At 45.8% G+C, this 21717-nt stretch overlaps 1 protein-coding gene across 1 annotated transcript in view; it reads left to right on the top strand.

The window, feature by feature from the left end:
• The window catches only part of LOC122542432 (probable voltage-dependent R-type calcium channel subunit alpha-1E), a 24365-nt gene extending 4985 nt beyond the window's left edge, over window positions 1-19380 (top strand). Inside the window, exons 2-7 of the mRNA XM_043680123.1 lie at window positions 9776-9905; window positions 13061-13120; window positions 13650-13756; window positions 14615-14626; window positions 15520-15616; window positions 19354-19380. Of these exons, the coding sequence (XP_043536058.1) occupies window positions 9776-9905; window positions 13061-13120; window positions 13650-13756; window positions 14615-14626; window positions 15520-15616; window positions 19354-19380 (433 nt within the window). The remainder of the gene's footprint in view (window positions 1-9775; window positions 9906-13060; window positions 13121-13649; window positions 13757-14614; window positions 14627-15519; window positions 15617-19353) is intronic.
• The last annotated feature ends 2337 nt before the right edge of the window (window positions 19381-21717 follow it).

Below are 21717 nucleotides of genomic sequence, written 5' to 3'. Positions count from 1 at the left end.
TAGAATACTTACAGTGTGGAAACAGGCCCTTCGGCCCAACAAGTCCACACTGCCCTTCCAAAGATCATCCGACCCAGACCCATTCCCCTACATTTACCCCTTCACCTAACACTATGGGCAATTTAGCATGGCTAATTCACCTAACCTGAACATTTTTGGACTGTGGGAGGAAACTGGAGCACACCCACACAGACACAGGGAGAATGTGCAAACTCCGCACAGATAGCTGCCTGAGGCGGGAATTGAACCCGGGTCTCTAGCGCGGTGAAGCAGCAGTGCTAACCACTGTGCCGCCCGTGATGGTCCAATCCTTTCTCTTTCTTTGAACATGTTAGCCCCGTACTCTCTCTGCTTCCGTCTTGAATGTATCCCTCTATTCTGAGACAGATTTATCCCGAGAGTATGTGCTCCCAGTCCACTCTGCCCAAATCATATCTGATCTTATCAAAGTCAACCTTAACGCCCCCCTCATCGCCATCATCAGCCTTGTACTTTTTCATAGCAAACTCGAATCTAATGAAAGTTGTGATCACTGTCTGCAAAATACTCCCTGCTGGTACTTCAATCACTCTCTCAGCTTTATTTACTGAAATTAAGTTCAGGATCACCCCCACTTTTGTAGAGCTGCCCACTTCAGAGAAGGAAAGCTGTCACCCTTACCTGGGTCTGGCCTATGTCTGACTCCAAGAGGAATGAGATTGACTCATAACTATCCTCTGAAATGGCCAGGCAAGGCTGTCCATTCAAAGACAGTCTGGGACGGGTTTGTAAAAAAAGGGATTCCAGCCAGCACTAATACCTTTGCTTCAGTTTTTCCCTGTGATTTGGGGTGAGGGGTTCAACGGATCAAACGTTTGAGGAATTTTCCCATTGTGCCACTCCTAGTTTTTTGTGCATCTCCTTTTGGAGAGAGCTGATGCGTCCAGTCGATAACCCATGGCAGTGTGCAGTTCCCCCAGGTCTCTGTGCTGTTTTGAATTAACAGGGAGCTTGCGCGTTGTGAGGAAACTGTTTCATCCATTATGCCTGTTCCCTGCCCATTCCCCATACTCAGGAGAAAGAGGCTGTATTAACTTAATAAGGTTCGTGCTTTATTGAACAGATATATTTGCAGCTCAAATGTTGAATTGCAATGTAACATAGATTGGGGGGAAAAAATCACATGTGGACTAAGTAATCAGGTTAGAAATATAAAAACATTGTAGCCATAGACAACTGGATAAATTTAACAGATGAGCAGGAAGTCAAGGATGGGATATTGAGAGAGTGAGTATAGAATGGGGGCAGCACGGTGGCTCAGTGGTTAGCACTGCTGCCTCCCAGCACTAGGGAACCGGGTTCGATTCCACCCTCTGGCGACTGTCTGTTTGGAGTTTGCATGTGTGTGCAGGTTTCCTCCAAGTGCTCCGGTTTCCTCCCTGTGCAGGTCAGGTGAATTGGCCATGCTAAACTACCCATAGTATTCAGTGATGTGTAGGCTGGCTGCATCAGTCAGAAGTAAATGTAGAGTAATAGGGTCAGGGAATGGGTCTGGGTGGGTTACTCTTCAGACGGCCGGTGTGGACTTGTTGGGCCAAATGGCCTGTTTCCACACTGTAGGGATTCTAAGAATTCAAATCATACTAAAGTTGTAATCATTATTCCTACACAACAGATTCTGAACAGCATGAAAGTTTTAGTAACTCTTGGAGAAAAGGCAGTGGCTAAACTGCATGGAGGTATGGATTTCACATCCAGTTGTGGAATTAAATGGTGACTCATCGAGTCACCATTTAATGGGAGCAGGAGTAGGCCAGTCAGTCCTTTGAACCTGCTCCACCATTTGAGATGATCATGGCTGACCATCCAACTCAGTCCCTTGTTTCCTCTTTCTCCCCATATCCCCTGATTCCTTTAGCCCTAAGAAGTATATCTAAGTCCTTCTTGAAACATTCAGTATTTTGGCCTCCGCATTTTTCTGTGGCAGTGAATTCCACAGGCTTACCACTTCCTGGGTGAAGACATTTCTCCTCATTCAGTCCAAAATAGCCTACCCCGCAGCCTTAGACTGCGACCTCTGCTTCTGAACTCCTTGGTCTTACAGAACATCCTTCCTGCATTTACCCTGCCGCGTCCAGGAAAACTGGTCTCAGTAATCCTGACCATGACAACGAGCATCAATTGTTGTTCAAATGCCATCTGGTTTTCTGCAGAGGAAGGAAATCTGCTGTCCTTACCTGGTCTGGCCTACATATGACTCCAGACCCACAACAATGTGGTTGACTCTTAAGTCCTTCCACATCCAACAGAAATTTGCGTGTACCTCCACCAATGTCAACTACTGCATCCTTTGCATCTAATGTGGTCTCCGCTACGTCAGGGAAACAGGACGTCAACATACAGATCATTTCAGAGAACATCTCTGGGACACCCACACCAACTAACCCCACCGCCCTGTGACTGAACACTTCAACTCTCCTGTGCCACCCCTCCCCCTCCCTACTACTATCACTCCACCAAAGACATGCAGGTCCTGAGCCTCCTCCACTGCCAAATCATTACCGCCCAGTGCCTGGAGGAAGAGCTCCTCATATTATGCCTTGGGACCCTCCAACCACACGTGGACCACCCCACATTATCCCAGTCCCAAGCCTCCAACTCGGCACTGCCCTCCTGACCTGTCCATCACTCCCTCCTCTGACCTTTCATCTTCTCCTTCACCTTGGTCAACCTATCGCTTTCTCAGCTATCTCTCCCCCCTCCCCCAGCTCCACCACCCTCTCCCTCCCATTTATCTCTCAGCTCCCCGGCCCACAAGCCTCATTCCTGATGAAGGGCTTATGCCCGAAACGTCGTTCCTCGGATGCTGCCTGACCTGCTGTGCTTTTTCCAGCACCACTCTCTCGACTCTTAACTACCCTCTGGAATGGTTGAGGAAGGCAGTTCAGTAATCAGGTTAGAATTTTATTTCTATGAGATACCTCAAGTCATTCTTTGAAACTCTAGTGAATATAGTCCTAACCGATCCAGTTCCCCCCCCCCCCCCCCCCCCCACCATACGTCAACCCTGCCATCCCAGAAATCACTGCACTCCCTCCATATCCAGAACATCATTCCTCAGATAAGGAGACCGAACTGCACACATTCTTCCAGGTGCAGTCTCACCGAGGCCCTGGGAAATTACAGCAAGGTATCCCTGCTCCTGGATTCGAATCCTTAAATTCACTTGCTTTAAACTTGGCTCCACTTACTAAGAGACAGTGGTCTATTTAACATTATTTGAAAAGATTCTGAGAGATAATATATACATGCATTTGGAAAGACAGGTTTGATTAAGAATAGGCGACAGCGAGGACTGCAGATGCTGGACATCAGAGTCAAGATTAGAGTGGTGCTGGAAAAGCACAGTAGGTCAGGCAGCATCCGAGGAGCAGGAACGTCGACGTTTTGGGCAGGAGCCCTTCATCAGGAAGGAGGATTAGGAATAGTCAGCATGGTTTTGTGAGTGGGGGATAATGCCTCACAAATTTGTTTATTTAGCGGTTGGACAATGGTTGCCGAGTTTCTGTGTGTATAATGGAACCTGACACATTCACACTAAAGCTGTGCAATGTGCTGCTGAGATCAGAAGTAGACTACAGGATGGCTCCGTAACCCAGGAGAGGGTTCACGGCTTCTTGCTCTGTGGAGTCCCTGGTGAGATGACAACCTTCATCTACAGTCGGGCAGGACATCAGAAGCAGCAACTTTGGAAATAGATGACTCAGGAAGCGATAGCCCGGAGCATTGGTCCCGGAACTGGCTCCAACAACGCAAGGGAATTAACAACTCGACTCTACCGACATAGGCAGAAATAGGGATGAGATTCTGCGGAGTGATTATACAGAGAAGGTAAAAAGTTAAAAAACAGCACCTCAATGGTGGTAATCTTTGGATTACTTCGTGTGCCAATGAGGGTAAGTATAGGAGGAGATGGCAGATGAATGCGTGGGCTGAAGAGTTGGTGCAGGGGGTAGCAGGACAGATTTTTAGGTCATTGGTATCTTTCCTGGGGCAGAGGTGATCTGTTCAAAAGGGACAGATTGCACCTGTACTGGAGGGCAACCAATATCTTGGCGGCCAAATTTGCTTGTGCAAAAGGGAGGGTTTAAACGAGATTGGCAGGGGGGTGAGATCCTCAAAAGCAAGGAGGCACAGAGGAGATACAGTAACCAGAAATAGTAAGTTGGAGAAAGACATGAACACTATGGAACTTTGGAAAGTTAGTGGTGGTACCTTGGGGACAGTCCATATCACAGTCGAAGAAGTGTTGGATGGTATTAGAATGTATGAAGATGGATAAATGTCCTGGTCCTGACCAGATATATCAAAGAACACCGCAAGAGGCTCGAGAAGAAATTGTGGGGGCCCTGGCTGATACTTTTGCATCATTGTTAGCCACGGGTGAGGTCCTGAAAGACTGGAGAGTAGCGAATGTTGTGCCCTGACTCAAAAGGGCTGCAAAGAAAAACCTGGGAACTATAGAGCAGTAAGCTAAACCTCTGTGGTGGGTACATTACTTGAGAAGACTCTGAGAGATAGGATATACATGCGTTTGGAAGGACAGAGTTTGATTCGGACTAGTCAGCATGGTTTTGTGTATGGGAGATCATGACTCACGAATTTGTTAGAGTTCTTTGATAAAGTGACCAGGAAGGTTGACGAGGGCGGGGCGTTAGACATAGTCTATATGAATGTCAGTAAGGCCTTCGATAAGGTTCCACATGGTAGGCTGCTCTGGAAGGTTAGATCGCATGGAATCCAAAGGGAGCTGGCAAATTGGATACACAGTTGGCTTGATGGTAGGAAGCAGAGGGTAATAGTGGAAGGATGCTTGTCAGACTGGAGGCCTGAGACTAGTGGAGTGCCTCAGGGGTCGATGCTGGACCCATTACTGTTTGTAATCAAGATCAATGATTTGGATGAGAATGTACAAGGCATGATTCGTCAGTTTTCGGATGACACTAAAATAGGCAGCATCGTGGACAGTGAGGAAGGTTATCAGAAATTGCAGCAGGACCTTGGTCAGCTGGGGAAGGGGGCCGAGAAATGGCAAATGGAGTTTAATATTGATAAGTGTGAGGTCTTGCATTTACTTGCACATCCACCAATGTCATTTATTGTATCCATTGCTCCTGATGCGGTCTCCTCTAAATTGGGGAGACTGGACGCCTCCTAGCAGAGCGCTTTAGGGAACATCTCCGCTACACCCGCACCAATCAACCCCCCCGCCCTGTGGCCCATCATTTCAACTCCCCCTCCCACTCTGCCGAGGTCATGGAGGTCCTGGGCCTCCTTCACCGCCGCTCCATCACCACCAGACGCCTGGAGGAAGAACACCTCATCTTCCGCCCCGGAACACTTCAACCCCAGGGCATCAATGTGGACTTCACCAGTTTCCTCATTTCCCTTTCCCACACCTCACCCTAGCTCCAAACTTCCAGCTTAGCACTATCGCCATGAACTGTCCTGCCTGCCTATCTTCCTTTACACCTGCCCACTCCACCCTCCTGTCTGACCTATCACCTCCATCCCCTCCCCCATCCACCCATTGTACTCTTTGCTACCTTCCCCCACCCCCCTCCCTGACCTATCACCTCCATCCCCTCCCCCATTCACCTATTGTACTCGATGCTATTTTCTCCCCAACCCTCTCTCATTTATCTCTCCACTCTGCAGGCACCCTGCCTCTATTCCTGATGAAGGGCGTTTGCCCAAAACGTCGATTTTCCTGCTCCTCAGATGCTGCCTGACCTGCTGTGCTTTTCCAGCATCTGGTTTCCAGCATCTGCAGTCATTGTTTTTACCTTTTGGAAAGTCAAATCAATGTAGGAGTTTCACGGTGAATGGAGTGCAGTGGAACAGAGGGAACTTGGAGTTCAGGTTCATGATTCTCTGAAAGTGGAGTCACAGGGCAGTGAGGAAGGCTTTTGGCACACTGACCTTCATCAGTCAGGGCATTGAGTGTAGAAGTTGGGAGGTTAGGTTGTAGTTATACAGGACATTGGTGAGGCCAAGGAGTATGGTGTTCAGTTTTGGTCACCTTGCTATCGGAAGGATGTTATTAAACTGGAAAGTGTGCAGAGGAAATTTACAAGGATGTTGCCAGGACTCAATGATCTGAGTTATCGGGAGAGGTTGGACAAGCTAGGATTTATTTCTTGAGCACCGGAGACTGAGGGGGGATCTTATCAAAGTGTATAAGATGATGAGAGGCATGGATAGAGTGAATTCACTCAGTCTTTTTCCCAGGTTTCGAGGGCGAGAAGACAGGGAGAAAACCAGTCATCCAACATCACAAACACCACCTAGCTATTGACATGATCCCCTCTCCCTCATCTCCATACACTCAGACCAAGAGGGCCATCAATTCGACTATGACAAAGTTACCACTTTTGGAGAGGCCGACCAGAGCCACGTTTTGGAAGCCTGGTTTTCAACCAAAAAGGCCGTTAACAAAAACATAGAGACGGACCCAGTGCACAAATGGCTGCAGAGAAGGCCCAGAAGTGAGACTTACGCCAACAGGCCGGACACACATTTTATCTCTCCACCCCTGAGGCTTCCAGCCTCATTCCTGATGAAGGGCTCCCACCCGAAACATTGATTCTCCTGCTCCTCGGATGCTGCCTGACCTGCTGTCCATTTCCAGCACCACTCTAACCTTGAGTCTAATCTCCACTATCTGCAGTCCTCGCTTAGCCACATAAAAGCCAAGCGAGACAGAGCAGCAGTGCTTCATGGACATCACACTGATGATGTCGCCCAGCATGGCAATAAAACGTCTGCATGGTAACCCAGCAGCTCGACAAGCTCAGCAACTATTCCTCCCACAACCTGAGCTACAGGTCTTCATGAAAACTTCAAAGGCACCAGTTCAAGGTTAGAGGGGAAAGAACTAAAGGGAAAATATTGCCCATGAGCTGCCAGCAGAAGTGGTTGAGGCGGGTACATTAACAACATTTAAAAGGTATTTGGACAAATACACGGATAGGAAAGGTTTAGGAAGATACGGGCCAAGTGCAGGGAAATGGGGTTAGCGTGGAGGGACATTTTTTTCTGCACAGACCAGAAGGGCCTGGCTCTGTGCTAAATAACTTTCTGATTCTATGACTGTAGTGATCAAGGTAAAATCACATGAACATAATGTGGAATAGTTGCACCGCAACCTCAAAACACTGCATTGCATTAAACACGATTCACCAGCACAGCTCTCATCTCAGACACATCTCCCATCCTTGGCTTCCCCTTCACTGTAAGGTCAGATATGATGACTGCACAATATTCAGCTATTACAAGGGGGCATAGCTCTAAATTAAGGGGCGGTAGGTATAGGACAGATGTTTGGGGTAGGTTCTTTACTCAGCGAGTCGTGAGTTCATGGAATGCCCTGCCAGTAGCAGTGGTGGACTCACCCTCATTATGGGCATTTAAGCGGGCATTGGATAGACATATGGAGGATAGTGGGCTAGTGTAGGTTAGGTGGGCTTGGATCGGCGCAACATCGAGGGCCGAAGGGCCTGTACTGTGCTGTATTCTTCTATGTTGTATGTTCTATTTGCACGTCATAGTTTCCACAATGCAACAAGGTCTGGAAGATTTTAAGATTTGCGCATGTTAAGTGGCTGATAATATTCGTGCCACTCCATAAACCCCTCCAACAAGAGAGCGTGTAACTGTTGTCCCTTGACACTCAATGGAGTCACCATCACTGAATCTCATCGCTATCAATATCCTATCCAGAAGCTCAACTGAAAATACTCTGGCTATAAGAGGTAATCAGAGACTGGGAATTCTGCAGTGACTAACATAATTCCTGACCCTAAAGCCACAAGTCAGGAATGTGATGAAATAGTCCCCACTTTCCTGGAAGAGTGCAGATCCCACAACACTAAAGAAGCTAGACACTATCCGGCACAAAGCAATCCGCTTGGTTAACACCACATCCACAAGCAGCCACTCCTTCCAACACTGACACTGTATACCTTCCTAAACCTTTCAACAACGCCTCCCAAACCCATGGCCACTTTCATCTGAAAGGACAAGGGCAGCAGATACTTGGGAACACCAAACACTGCAGGTTTCCCTCCAATCCACACACCATCCTGACTTGGAAATGTATCGCTATTCCTTCACTGTCGTGGTGTCAAAAATCTGGAAGCCCCACCAACCGCCCCCCCCCCACGGCATTGTGGGTATACGGACAGTACGTGGACTGCTTCAGTTCAAGAAGGCAGCCCCCCCCCTCAATGTTGTAAAAAGAAAATTGCTGGAGGAATTTATCAGGCAGCATCTGTGGTGAGAGAAGCAGAGTTAAAATTTGACTCCAGTATGACTCCTCTTTCAATCTCAAACTGGACTCAAAATGCTGATGCTGTTTCTCTCTAACAGTTGGTGATGATAATGACTTCAAGTTATTTGGCTATAAACACGTATGACTTTCTTGTTGGGAAGAAGCCAAAAAATGAGATGAGACGCCTGATTACCAGCAGGAAGACACTTATCCCACTTTGAACCAGGAAAAGTATTCAAACACATCACTTCAAGGAAAGATGCTGAATCATCCAGATGAGATCATAGGACATTGGAATGAGCAATGACTAAGTCCTGTGAAGAAATAGGTGGCATATCTGTGCTTTATATTATCAGCACCATCACATATTCTTAATGAACAGACACGCATCCATAACATCCATCTGCAATGATAGCAGAGTAAAGCAAATCATCATAATATACAAGGTCTATATCCGGTACGTCGCCCACTGTGTCATCTGAATGTTTAGAGACAATATTCATCCTTATTAAAACAGAGATCCCAATCTCTCAAAAGGGGAGGAAAAACAGAGGAGGACATTGTTTTAGGTATTCCAGTTGACACAGACTTATACCTTAGAGAAATCAGAACATTTGAGGTTGCATTGGGGATATTCAGTCACTCTGTGTCTCAGAGTTGACATCGTGCACTCAGTCAGACAATGCATGTAATGCACACCCACATCATTGACTCCAAACTCAGGCTGTTCGTGTTAGCCATTTAGAGTCATAGAGATGTACAGCATGGAAACAGACCCTTCGGTCCAACCCGTCCATGCCGACCAGATATCCCAACCCAATCTAGTCCCACCTGCCAGCACCCGGCCCATATCCCTCCAAACTCTTCCTATTTACATACCCATCTAAATGCCTCTTAAATGTTGCAATTGTACCAGCCTCCACCACTTCCTCTGGCAGCTCATTCCATACACGCACCACCCTCAGTGTGAAAAAGTTGTCCCTTAGATCTATTTTATATCTTTCTCCTCCCACCCTAAACCTACGCCCTCTAGTTCTGGACTCCACCGCCCCAGGGAAAAAAACTTTGTCTATTTGTCCTGTCCATGCCCCTCATGATTTTGTAAACCTCTTTAAGGTCACCCCTCAGCCTCCGATGCTCCAGGGAAAACAGGCCCAGCCTCTCCCTACAGCTCAAATCCTCCAACCCTGGCAACATCCTTGTAAATCCTTTCTGAACCCTTTCAAGTTTCACAACATCTTTCCCTACAGTGTGGAAACAGGCCACTTGGCCCATCAAGGGATAGGTGAGGTGAGGTTGGCAGTCAGGCCGAGCTCAATGTGTTCCCGAATGCCAGCCTGGCGCGGTATTGTAGCAGGATCCAGGGTGAGGGTGACTGTGCCGACCTGCAGGGAGTCTCTTCCTCAGTGGTAACTCTTCTTCTTCTCTCTCTCTTTCTTTGTCTCTCTCTCTCTGACCTGGCAGGCTGCGCAAGGCGTGTCACTTCATTGTCAACCTGCGGTACTTTGAGATGTGCATCCTGCTGGTGATCGCAGCCAGCAGTGTAGCTCTGGCTGCAGAGGACCCCATTCACAAAGAATCCGAGAGGAATCAGGTAAGGGTGGTGCATCTGCCACAGCTGGGGGGGGGGGGCGGGGGGGGGGGTGGCAAGGGCTGCCAGGCAATGGGTACTGTCTATACAGGGGCACTGGCTACCACCTCTGGAATTATCCTGGTATTTTTCCAGATATTGAAAACAAATCTCCAGAGCACTGCAGGTCACTTCTACAGAATCTCATATTGCAACAAACCTCGCTGAATTGTGCAAACACAGCGAGAATATGGGCCAATGGGCTGAGAAGTGGCAGATGGAGTTTAATTCAGATAAATGCAAGGTGCTGCATTTTGGGAAAGCAAATCTTAGCAGGACTTATACACTTAATGGTAAGGTCCCAGGGAGTGTTGCTGAACAAAGAGACCTTGGAGTGCAGGTTCATAGCTCCTTGAAAGTGGAGTCGCAGTAAGATAGGATAGTGAAGAAGGTGTTTGATATGCTTTCCTTTGTTGGTCAGAGTATTGAGTACAGAAGTTGGCAGGTCATGTACAGGACATTGGTTAGGCCCTGTTGGAATATTGTGTGCAATTCTGGTCTCCTTCCTATTGGAAAGATGTTATGAAACTTGAAAGGGTTCAGAAAAGATTTACAAAAATGTTGCCAGGGTTGGAGGATTTGAGCTATAGGGTGAAGTTGAACAGGCTGGGGCTGTTTTCTCTGGAGCGTGTGAGACTGAGGGGTGACCTTATAGAGGTTTATAAAATAATGAGGGACATGGATAGGATAAATGGGCAAAATCTTTTCCCTGGGGTCGGGGAGTCCAGAACAAGAGGGCATAGGTTTAGGGTGAGAGGGGAACGATATAAAAGAGACCTACGGGGCAACTTTTTCACACAGAGGGTGGTACGTGTATGGAATGAGCTGCCAGAGGATGTGGTGGAGGCTGGTACAATTGCAACATTTAAAAGGCAGTTGGATGGATATATGAATAGGAAGGGTTTGGAGGGATATGGGCCGGGTGTGGCAGGTGGGACTAGATTGGGTTGGGATATCTGGTCGGCCTGGATGAGTTGGACTGAAGGGTCTGTTTCCATGCTGTACATCCCTATGACTCTAATAGTTTAGAGAGTTTCACACTCATGTATTAATTCCTGAGAAGGGGGTTGAATGCCCCTGGGTGAGCTGCAGAATCTCTCTGGCTATGTCACCTCAAAGAACCTCCCACATTGTAATAATTGCCATTGCAGGTAGAGACATCCTTTAAAGAGAGACTCCAGGTGTTGAGAGAGAGACCACTCGTTCCTTGTAGTGTTAGCTCTCGCACTGTGTTATGCGCATTGCTTGATGATGTTGTTTGTTTCTTTGTGGGTAATGCTGGTTGGGCCAGCATTTATTGCCTGTCCCTAGTTGCCCCTTGAGGTGAGCTGTCTACTTGAAGTGCTGCAGTCCACAACGCACTTAGGAAGGGAATTCCAGGGTTTTCCAGGAATGACTATTGTCATAAAGCGAGTCCCTTTTTTTTTCTAAAAGGTGTTCCTTGGCTCAAGAATACTCTGGAGAAAGTGAGGACTGCAGATGCAAGAGATCAGAGTTGAGGGTGTGGTGGGAAAAGCACAGCACCATCTGTTCCCCTTCCTCCTCCTCTGTCTCTATCAAAACACCTTTTAATTCTGAAGAAGAGTTGTACCACACTCAAAAGGTTCACTCTGTTTCTCTCTCCACAGATGCTGCCAGACCTGCTGAGTTTTTCCAATATTCTCTGTGTTTTTGTCTCATTCACTCGTTTCTCCAGCTTATTTTCGGCTGGGATTTCTGATGGCACATTTAAGGATAAAGAGAGACTAGCCGTCAGAGCGGGGCAGTTGGGGCCAAGTTTGAAAACAGACTTGGCGACCAAGTTGCTGGAGTGAATTCTCCCCAGCCAACATTTGAGAAAAGAGATGATGTAGATTTTCCCCAGCCAGGGTCATTGAAGAGCACAATCTGTGCTCTATTTTGTCTTATGCATCTTAAAATAAAACAATGTATTGGGATCTCCCATCATTGAAGATGGGGATACTTGCGGAGCGACCTCCAGTGAGTTGTTTAATTGCCCATCACCATTCACAACTGGCCATTATAGGACTACAGAGCTTAGATCTAAACTGTTGGTTGTGGCATCACTCAGCTCTCTTTTTCCCTGCTGCTCATGCTGTTTGGCACGCAAATGTTTTGTAACTTCACCAGCAATGCCTGTATTCTTCTTTGAACCAGGAGAGAATGAGAGAGATCAAGGATTGAATGCTTGAAAATAAGCAAAGGAACATATTTCTGATATTGCAGAAAAATGACTTTCAGGAAGAAGATTAAAAAAATTAATCTTGTGGATGAGTACAATAGCTCAAAAAATAAGCAACTTTTCAACAACCTTAAGCCCCATTCACGCTGCATTGTCGCTCTGTGAAAAGAATGGTGAAATTATATTGTGATACATTTAATCTTCCTAATCACTTTGCACCATCGTCTCTCTCAAGTTACAAAATATAGACTCTAAAGCAACATATAATATTAAACCGAAGCATTTTTTTGTTGAAATGGAACATTGTGGTATGAGAGAGAAAGCTTCTATGATTGCTTTTCTTAAATGCCCATTTTGTGAGCTGCCTAATGAAGCATTCTTATCCACCATCAAACAGCACATTTTATGAAATGGTTATGTTCCTTGTTTTCACCCATAGAAATCAATGCTTTGGTAGAATGTCCGAACTGGTTTTGGATCTTGGAACATTGGAGGAATACCAGATGCAAACAGGAGAGCATTACGGCAGTGAGCAGAGTCTATCTGTACAGCAGAATGCAGTTAGTGGAGGATAGGTGTGGTGTGTGTGTGTATGTTTTTCCTCGTCTATAAATTATTCTCTGCCTACAGTCCCCCATGTTGAGAGGCCTGTTTCCATCTGACTGTTGGAGTGGTGTCAGACAGACACCACTGATAGGCAGGCAAGGGACTGACCAAGTCACACTTCTGGTCTCTCTGGGGAACAGCTCAGTAACAGCAGAGTCCAGCTCGAGGCCCTAGTGGCTACAAGTCCTCATGGTCGAGTGTACAGAGAGATGGGAAAGAGAGACTGCAAACAGTGAACTAGCCTCAGATTGGAAAGGGAATGTTTGGTTGTTCTGTAACATCTTCACTGAGCTTCTCTCTCTCTCTCTCTCTCTCTCTCTCATTGCATCAGGTGCTCAGGTACTTTGACTACGTGTTCACCGGAGTCTTCACATTCGAAATGGTGATAAAGGTAAAACAGTTCATGCCCAAGCTCTGACCTCAACTCCTATTTGTCTGCTATCTTGACCACACCATCGATATTATACTAACACGTTGCACAATGCTGCTGCTAACTGGGTGCTCCCCACCATAATGTCTGATTTCAGTCCCTCACCTCAATGTCCATGCTCCCATCCTCTCACCTCAATATCCAGTCCCTCATTCCCTCACCTCCATATCCAATCCCTCATTCCCTCACCTCAATATCCAGTCCCTCATTCCCTCACCTCCATATCCAATCCCTCATTCCCTCACCTCAACATCCAGTCCCTCATTCCCTTACCTCAATACCAATCCCTCATTCCCTCACATCAACATCCAGTCCCTCACTCCCTTACCTCAATATCCAGTCCCTCAGTGTTACATACTGACCTCTTCTGCAAAGACCCAAGCATGTTTGACCACATGACAGCGGCTATAAAAATGCAGATTGCTACTTTTCTGAAAGGATAAAATGCTGGAAGAGATAAGCTGCTCATTTCGGTCTGACCTTCCTCCAGATGATCGACATTGGTTTGATATTCCATGAAGGCTCATATTTTCGCGACGTTTGGAACATTTTGGATTTTATTGTGGTCAGCGGGGCCCTGGTTGCATTTGCGTTCACGTAAGTGATTGACAGCTCTCAGATGACAGTCAGCTCAGTGGCTTTGTTGGGGGGGGGGGGGGGGGGTAGGAGGGTGGGGTATCAGTGTGAGGGGTGTGATCAAGGGTAGGGGGTGTGGGGAAGCTTCAGTGTGGTGATGGGGGAGGAGGCGGTTTGATATCGGGGCACGGAGCAGGGGATGGTGCTAAAATGAGAGTGTGATCAGATCCAGAGTAAAACATCTGCACTCTCCCCACCTCGGAAACACTCCCAGAGTGACGACAGGATGCGGTTTGAGAGTGAGTCAAACTCCCTCCACACTGCCCCCATCAAACACTCCCAGGACAGGTATATTGAAATACTTTATTTTTTTAAATGCTTTTAGCTTTGAGATGTAGAAATGTTGAAGGTGTGAATAAAGACTCTCTGATGGTGAAGAATCGGGTTGTGGTGAATTTGTTTGCTTGTAGGAAGTCTATGCACACAGTGAGTCAATGTGTTGCCCATTCACTTGACAGAGTGTGGCAGTGGGGCAGCTTGAGTTTGCAGACCATGTGGTGCTCTGCCCAGGCAAAATCCGGTAAGCGTCACTAACTGTCGGGAGACCTCAGCAAGGCCACTGCATGGCTGCTCTTTGTCTCTGTCCATGTGATAGTGTCTCTCTGTTCCTGCTTACCTTGGCCCAGAATTCCTGAAGAAGAAACGTCGAATCTCCTGTTCCCTGGATGCTGCCTGACCTGCTGTGCTGTTCCAGCAATAAAGTTTCAACTTTGATCTCCAGCATCTGCAGACCTCACTTTCTCCCAGAATTCCAAAATGCCTGACTAATTCTGTGCTCTTCTCTCCTTTCTTCAATGGCTCCTGCTTCACCTTGGACAGGAATCTTATCGGGTAATTATAATCCAGATCTGTCTGTGTCTCAGCCTGAGCATTCCTCAGAGACTGACGTGTGTACTGCTGGATTGAGGGCAGGGGGAGATCTCATTGTCATTTGGGGACAATTGTTGGGGTCATGGGGAAGGAAGCTCCATAGAATTCATCTCTGGAAAAGGGTTAGGCCTCGTTGGGCTGACCTGCCCTTCTCTTCTTAAATGTTCTTTATAGCTAACATGATCAGAAGAAAAATGGTCAGATACCTTCACACTAACCAGGCTACGGGGAAATTAACAATAATTGTGTGTTGTCCATCTCTGAAGTGTTTAATACCAGTGTGGTGGGTATAAGTCTCTGTATGTTTCATGTCCATGTGTTCCAAGTCTGTGTTTAATGCTCGGATGTTATGTCACTTGATATTTAATACGTCTCTATAATATACATCTGTGTTTAACACTCATGTCTTAAAAATCCTGAAGCTAACACCCCAGTGTTGCATATTTCTCTGTCTGATCTCTGTGAGTTCTACATTTCAGTTTTTACTGCCTGTATCTCGTACACTTGTATTTGATATATTATGTATATGTAAGTAACATACCTCATACTTGGTTGTGTGATTTATGATCATCTTTTATGCCTAAGTATCATTCTTCAGCGTTTCATGCCTGTTTTTTTTTACAACTGTTTAATGTCTGTGCTTTTAGGCCTGTTTTTAATGTCTGTGTTTTCCACCTGTGCTTTATGCCTGGGAGACAAATGCCTGTTTAATGCCTGTCTTGTCTCTTCATAATGCCCTGTGCTTGATGCCTGTGTGCTGTGCACTTGTGTCTAATGCCTGTCATGTCTTTTTTTGATGTCTGTGTGTTCTGTGTGTCAAGCGTTAAATGTCTGTATGGTATGTTCACCTATAGGGGTTCCAGTGGAAAGGACATAAACACGATCAAGTCCCTCCGTGTTCTGCGAGTTCTCAGGCCTCTGAAGACTATCAAGCGGCTTCCCAAATTGAAGGTATGGACTTTTACTATAGAGCTTTCTCTAACATCTGGCGCTGGCTCCTCGTTTCCAGATCAGCGATCCATGCACACACCTCGTTCTCGCTTCTCTCAGCTAATCTCAAAACCTTCGCACTTGCTGCTCCCACAGCTGCTGCTTGTCCAGTAGTTTCGAGCTGTCTGAGTTACTGCTCTGATTCTTCTTGTGTTCTCTGTACCACAGCACCAGAAAGGAGGTGAAATAACTCCAACACGTGCAGTATCCCATCACCAAGTCACCTTTTATTTGCGCATGAACAGTCCTTGAATTTTGCCCTGTCTCGTTCAGAGTCAGATACCAGAGTGGCAGTATCTCTAACACTCACCTCTATTATATGTCAGCCAGGGCTCCTTGATTGGATCAGATTAACAGATCTAAACGAGGAACTCTTATTCTTTGAGGTCCAGCCACAGTAGCCCACACAGGAAACTTACAATCACACTTCCACGATATTTATACCACTCCATCAAGGAATGTAGACAATAAACTAAGAATACTGCTTCAATCGTTGCTAAAGCTACTGTAAGATCCTTCAGTTGGAGGCACGGTGGTGTAGTTGTTAGGTCACTGGCTTGGTAATCCAAGGTCCTGGATTAATGTTCTGAGGACATAGGTCCAAATCCCATGGTGGCAGATAGTGAAAATTGAATACAATAAAACTTAAGAGTTGAAATCTGGCCTAATGATCTACCACTATCAATTGTTGTAAAAATCCATTTTATTTACTCATGCCCTTTAAGGAAGGATTTCTGCAATCCTCACCAAGTCAGCATGTGTCTCCAGAGCCACAGCCGTGCAGTTAACACTTAAGTGCCCTCTGAAAAGGCTCAACATAAAATGCAGTTCCAAGGGCGATTATGGATGGGAAGCAAATGCTGGCCAATACCCAATGAAGTTGACATCCAAGCAAGATTTTTTTTTTAAGATCCCAACATCAACATTGAACACCAGTTCTAACAAAGAGGGAAGGAGAGGGATTTGCTACACAATTCCAGTTCCAGATACAGCCATACAGTAGGGAAAAAGACCATTTGGTCCAACTCATCCATGCTGACCTGACATCACAATCTGACCTAGTCCCATTTGCAAGCATTCGGCCCATATCCCTCAAAACTCTTCCTATTTATGTACCCATCCAGATGCCTTTTAAATGTTGTAATTGTACCAGACTCCCCCACTTCCTCTGGCAACACATTCCATACACAGACCACCCTCTGTGTGAAAAACTTACCCTTCAGATTCTTTATAAATCTTTCCCCTCTCACCTTAAACCCATGCCCTGTGTTTTTGGTCTCCCCTACCCTGGGGAAAACACCTGACTATTTACCCTATCCATGCCCCTCATGATTTTATAAACCTCCATAAGGTCACCCCTCAGCCTCTGACCCTCTGGGGAAAAACCAGCCCCAGCCTATTCAGCCTCTCCCTATAGCTCAAGCCCTTCAATCCTTCGATGCAAATGGCTGCAAATCTTTTCTGTGCCCTCTCAAGTTTAACAACTTCCTGTAGAAGTCTTTAGTTTGTGTGAACTCCTCAAGCCTGTTCAGTCATTCAGCGAAATGACCTTGGCTATTTATCATATCCGTGCCCCTCATGAATTTATAAACCTCTATAAGGTCACCCCTTAGCCTCCTAAGCTCCAAGGGAAAAAGCCCCAACCTGCCCAGCTTATACTCAAAACGTCGACTCTCCTGCTCCTTGGATGCTGCCTGACCGACTGGGTTTTCCAGCAGCACATTTTTTGACTCTCCTTATAATCCAACCCTCCAGTCTCGGTAACATGCTTGTAAATCTTTTTGCACCCGGCCAGAATTGTTCACAGGACTCCAAATGTGGCCGTACCAATGTTTAGTACAGCTGTAATATGACGTCCCAACTAGTGTACTCAACACTCTGACCGACGAAGCCAAACATGCCAAATGCCTTCTTCACTGCCCTGTCAATCTGTGATACCACTTTCAAGGAACTGTGTACCTGCACCCCTAGGTCTCTCTGTTTGATAACATTCTCCAGGGGCCTACCATTAACTATGTAAGTCTTGCTCTGGTTTGTCTTACTAAACTGCAATACCTCTAAATTAAACTCGCCTGCCTTTCCTTGGCCCGTTGGCCCAGTTAATCAAGATCCCTTTGCACCCTTAAATAACCTTCTTCACTGTCCACTACACCAACAATTTACGGACCGTGCCAGTGACACCTACATCCCATGAAAGGATTTTCAAAATCCAGTTGTTTCATGTTAATTTTCCATAAGTCATGTACAGCGCACCCAAATCCTTTTGCACATCAATATCTGATAGCCTCTCAGATTTTTACAGCTCCAAAGAAGGCCACTCAGCCCATTGTGCCTGCACCATGATTATGATTAGATTAGATTCCCTACAGTAGGGAAACAGGCCATTCGGCCCAACAAGTCCACACCGACCCTCTGAAGAGTCGCCCATCCAGACCCATTCCCCTACAAATGCACCTATCACTATGGGCAGTTTAGCCTGGCCAATTCACCTGGCCTGCACATCTTTGGATTGTGGGAGGAAACCGTAAAACTCTGGGAAAACCCACGCAGACACGGGGAGAATGTGCAAACTCTACACAGACAGTTGTCCGAGGTGGGAGTCAAACCCAGGTCCCTGACGCTGTGAGGCAGCAGTGCTAACCAATGAGCCATCATGTCACACCAATTCTATTGCCGCATGCCAATCTCCCACCTTTTCACCGTATCCATTTCCATCCATATAACCAAGCAGTATCCCTCTTGAATGCCTCAGTTGAACACAGAAACACAGAAAACAGGTGGAAGAGTAGGCCTTTTGGTCTTTCAAGCCTGCAGCACCATTAAATATGATAATGGCTGGTCATACAATTTCAGTACCCCACTCCCGCTTTCTCCCCACACTCCTTGATCCCTTCAGCCGCAAGGGTAATGTGCAGCTGCCTCTTGTATATCTCGAACGAAAGCTGTCAGCCTTCCTCCACCTCATTTCCACAGGCAATGTATTCTCTCCCCTATCACTCACTGTGTGGTAAAGTTTCTTTCTTGCATCACCCTTACTCCTTTTGCACAGTAGTTTGAAACAAATCGGTTTTTCAGTTTTTCCTGTCAAACTAGATAATTTGACACTTTGCCTCCATCACCTGCAAACTTCTAGTCTCCTCTGCTAATCTGCCGACATCCCTCTGCAGCCTCTCTGTCTCCTACATGCAGCTTTCTTTCTGCCTGCCGTTGCGCTGACTGCATTTTTTTGATATGTGACCATCGGTCTCCTCGCAACGTCATCACAAGTGATTGTAACTAACTGAGTGCACAGCCCAGAACATTGCAGCACTGCTCTAGTTACAACCCACCAACCTAAAGACAACATGGTTTCAACATTTTCTTTTGTTTCAGTTTTAACCTTTATTCAGTCATGGCATGTTATTCATGGAATGTGTCTTTTTTACTGAAAACCATTTTCAATGTTTCCCATTCCTCTTCAATTGCTTTGTTTTTCTGTAAGTTGTGCACATTAATTCTTCCCAGTTGCCTTTTTATTCTCAAAAGTCATTCACTATTTTGGCTTTTTTTTTACTTGAAGATCTTTACTGTAAACCTTTTAATGTTGTGATCGCGATTGTTTCAATGCTCCATTATACACGACTCGTCCAGCTTATGTGATGAGAGAGAGAATATCATCTCCCTCTCTCTGCCTCTTGTATCGTTTTTGTTGGTTCTAGGAAGAGGATGTGTTCTCGCACGAGTAAATATAATAAGTCGAAAGAGAAAGTCAACATAGTAGAGCAGAGTGGGGATTCAGGTGAAATCATACAGCATTTATGAGGAACAGGCAGAGATTTTAACAACAATAACAAGGCACCTATGGTGATTAAGATCACTTTAAGGAAAGTAAATAAAGTTAAATTTAAACATACTTTATCTGAAAGGTTGAAACATTTGTGAACAAGATAAATATTTTACCAGCCCAAAAATAATTTGACCTAGTGACCAGTGCAGAGACACGTTGCAAAATCACCGAAGGTGCGATTTTTCTAAAAGTCCAGTTTAAGAGAAAACATATAAAATAGAGAATGGAATATATGTTAAATGAAAGATGAGATAGAGGCAGAAGAGGTAAATAACCTTTGAACAGAATGTGGAGGTGTGGGATCAAAATTGATACAACTATAAAATAGGAAATGATGGAAAATATTGGTGAGAGTAGTTATTAGGCCCTTAACAATGGCTAGAATTTGAGAAAGAGTATGAAGATAGTTAGGCACTTCGTTTTGACCAGCACAGACCCAATGGTCTAGAATTCCTTCGGCTCTCACGTGGTCCTTGCAGGTTGGAAGGTATCAAATATAACCTTCCTCTCAAGAAAGGAGGGAGAAAGAAAGTAAGGAATTAAACTAATCAGCCTGACACTAACAGTCTGAAGAATGCTAGAATCCATCAATAGAGTTTGTGGCACAGAGCACTTTAAAAAAATCACAATATGTTTCGGCAGAATCAATGGTTTAAATCTTGTTTGACAACTATAAGTGAATTTCTTAAGAGTCGCCTCAGACGACTGTCTGTGTGGAGTTTGCACATTCTCCCCGTGTCTGCGTGGGTTTCCTCCCACAAGGTTAGGTGGATCGGCCATGCTAAATTGCCCATAGTGTTAGGTACGTAATTTCTTCTCACATGGCATATCAGAAGCAACCAGTAGGTGACATATATTTAGTAAGCTGAGCTCTACGCTCTTGTATTTGAACATTAACAAACTTTATTAAATATAATTACATCCCATAGAAAGACAAGATCCGTGTTCTTGTGACTGACCTGCAGTTGACTTTATTGGACATGACTATTGTACAGACGGTGGCAAATAATAATGGGGAGCCAGAAAATGGCAGAGGTGATTAGATTACTTACTTACAGTATGGAAACAGGCCCTTCGGCCCAACAAGTCCACACCGACCCTCCGAAGAGCAACCCACCCAGACCCATTCTGCTACATTTACCCCTTCACCTAACACTACGGGCAATTTAGCATGGCCAGTTTGCCTAGCCCACACATTTTTGGACTGTGGAAGGAAACCGGAGCACCCGGAGGAAACTCACGCAGACACGGGGAGAATGTGCAAACTCCACACAGACAGTTGCCTGAGGCGGGAATTGAACCCAGACCCTGGCACTGTGAGGCAATAGTGCTAACCACTGTGCCACCGTGGTGAAGGAATAATTTGTAAAACAGTAGATGATAGTAATAACATACCAAAATTATTAAATAGTCAAGGACCAAAAGGAAGAGAGGAGATAAATACAATAAGTATCACTCGATAGCAAAACAAATGAGGTGAAAAACCAATAAGTCCATTGAACTTTCGGATATCAAAGGATGGAGCTGGGGGCAATTTTCCAAGATTCCTTACATTCTGTGAAAATCTCAGAGGATTGTAAAACTATCAATGTAGCCACTTTATTTACAAATGAAGGAGACAGAAACTGCAGGCCAGTTAGCTTAACGTGTGTTATTAGGAAAATGTTCAAGCCTGTTATAACGATTGCAATAGCAGAGTGTTGAGAAATGCATGATCTGATCAAATCGAGACAGCATGACTTCATAAAGGGGAAAATATGTCTGACAAATTTACTAGAATCCTTTGAGTTGGTAATTAGCAGGATAGATAATGGGGAACATATATTTAGATTTTCAGAAGGCATTTGTTAAGGTACCACTTATTAGAGTACTTAAAATCAGAGAATCCCTACAGTGTGGAAGCAGACCATTCAGCCCATCAAGTCGGCACGGTGGGCACAATGGTTATGGGCGGCACGTTGGCACAGTGGTTAGCACTGCTGCCTCACAGCGCCTGAGACCCGGGTTCAATTCCCGACTCAGGCGACTGACTGTGTGGAGTTTGCACATTCTCCCTGTGTCTGCGTGGGTTTCCTCCGGGTGCTCCGGTTTCCTCCCACAGTCACAAAGATGTGCGGGTTAGGTGAATTGGCCATGCTAAATTGCCCGTAGTGTTAGGTAATGGGTAAATGTAGGGGTATGGGTGGGTTGCGCTTCGGCTGGTCGGTGTGGACTTGTTGGGCCGAAGGGCCTGTTT

This window comes from Chiloscyllium plagiosum, chromosome 40 (assembly GCF_004010195.1).
Source record: "Chiloscyllium plagiosum isolate BGI_BamShark_2017 chromosome 40, ASM401019v2, whole genome shotgun sequence".
Lineage (NCBI taxonomy): Eukaryota > Metazoa > Chordata > Chondrichthyes > Orectolobiformes > Hemiscylliidae > Chiloscyllium > Chiloscyllium plagiosum.
Note: the sequence above shows the minus strand (reverse complement) of the source record. Positions and strands in the feature narration are given on the sequence as shown.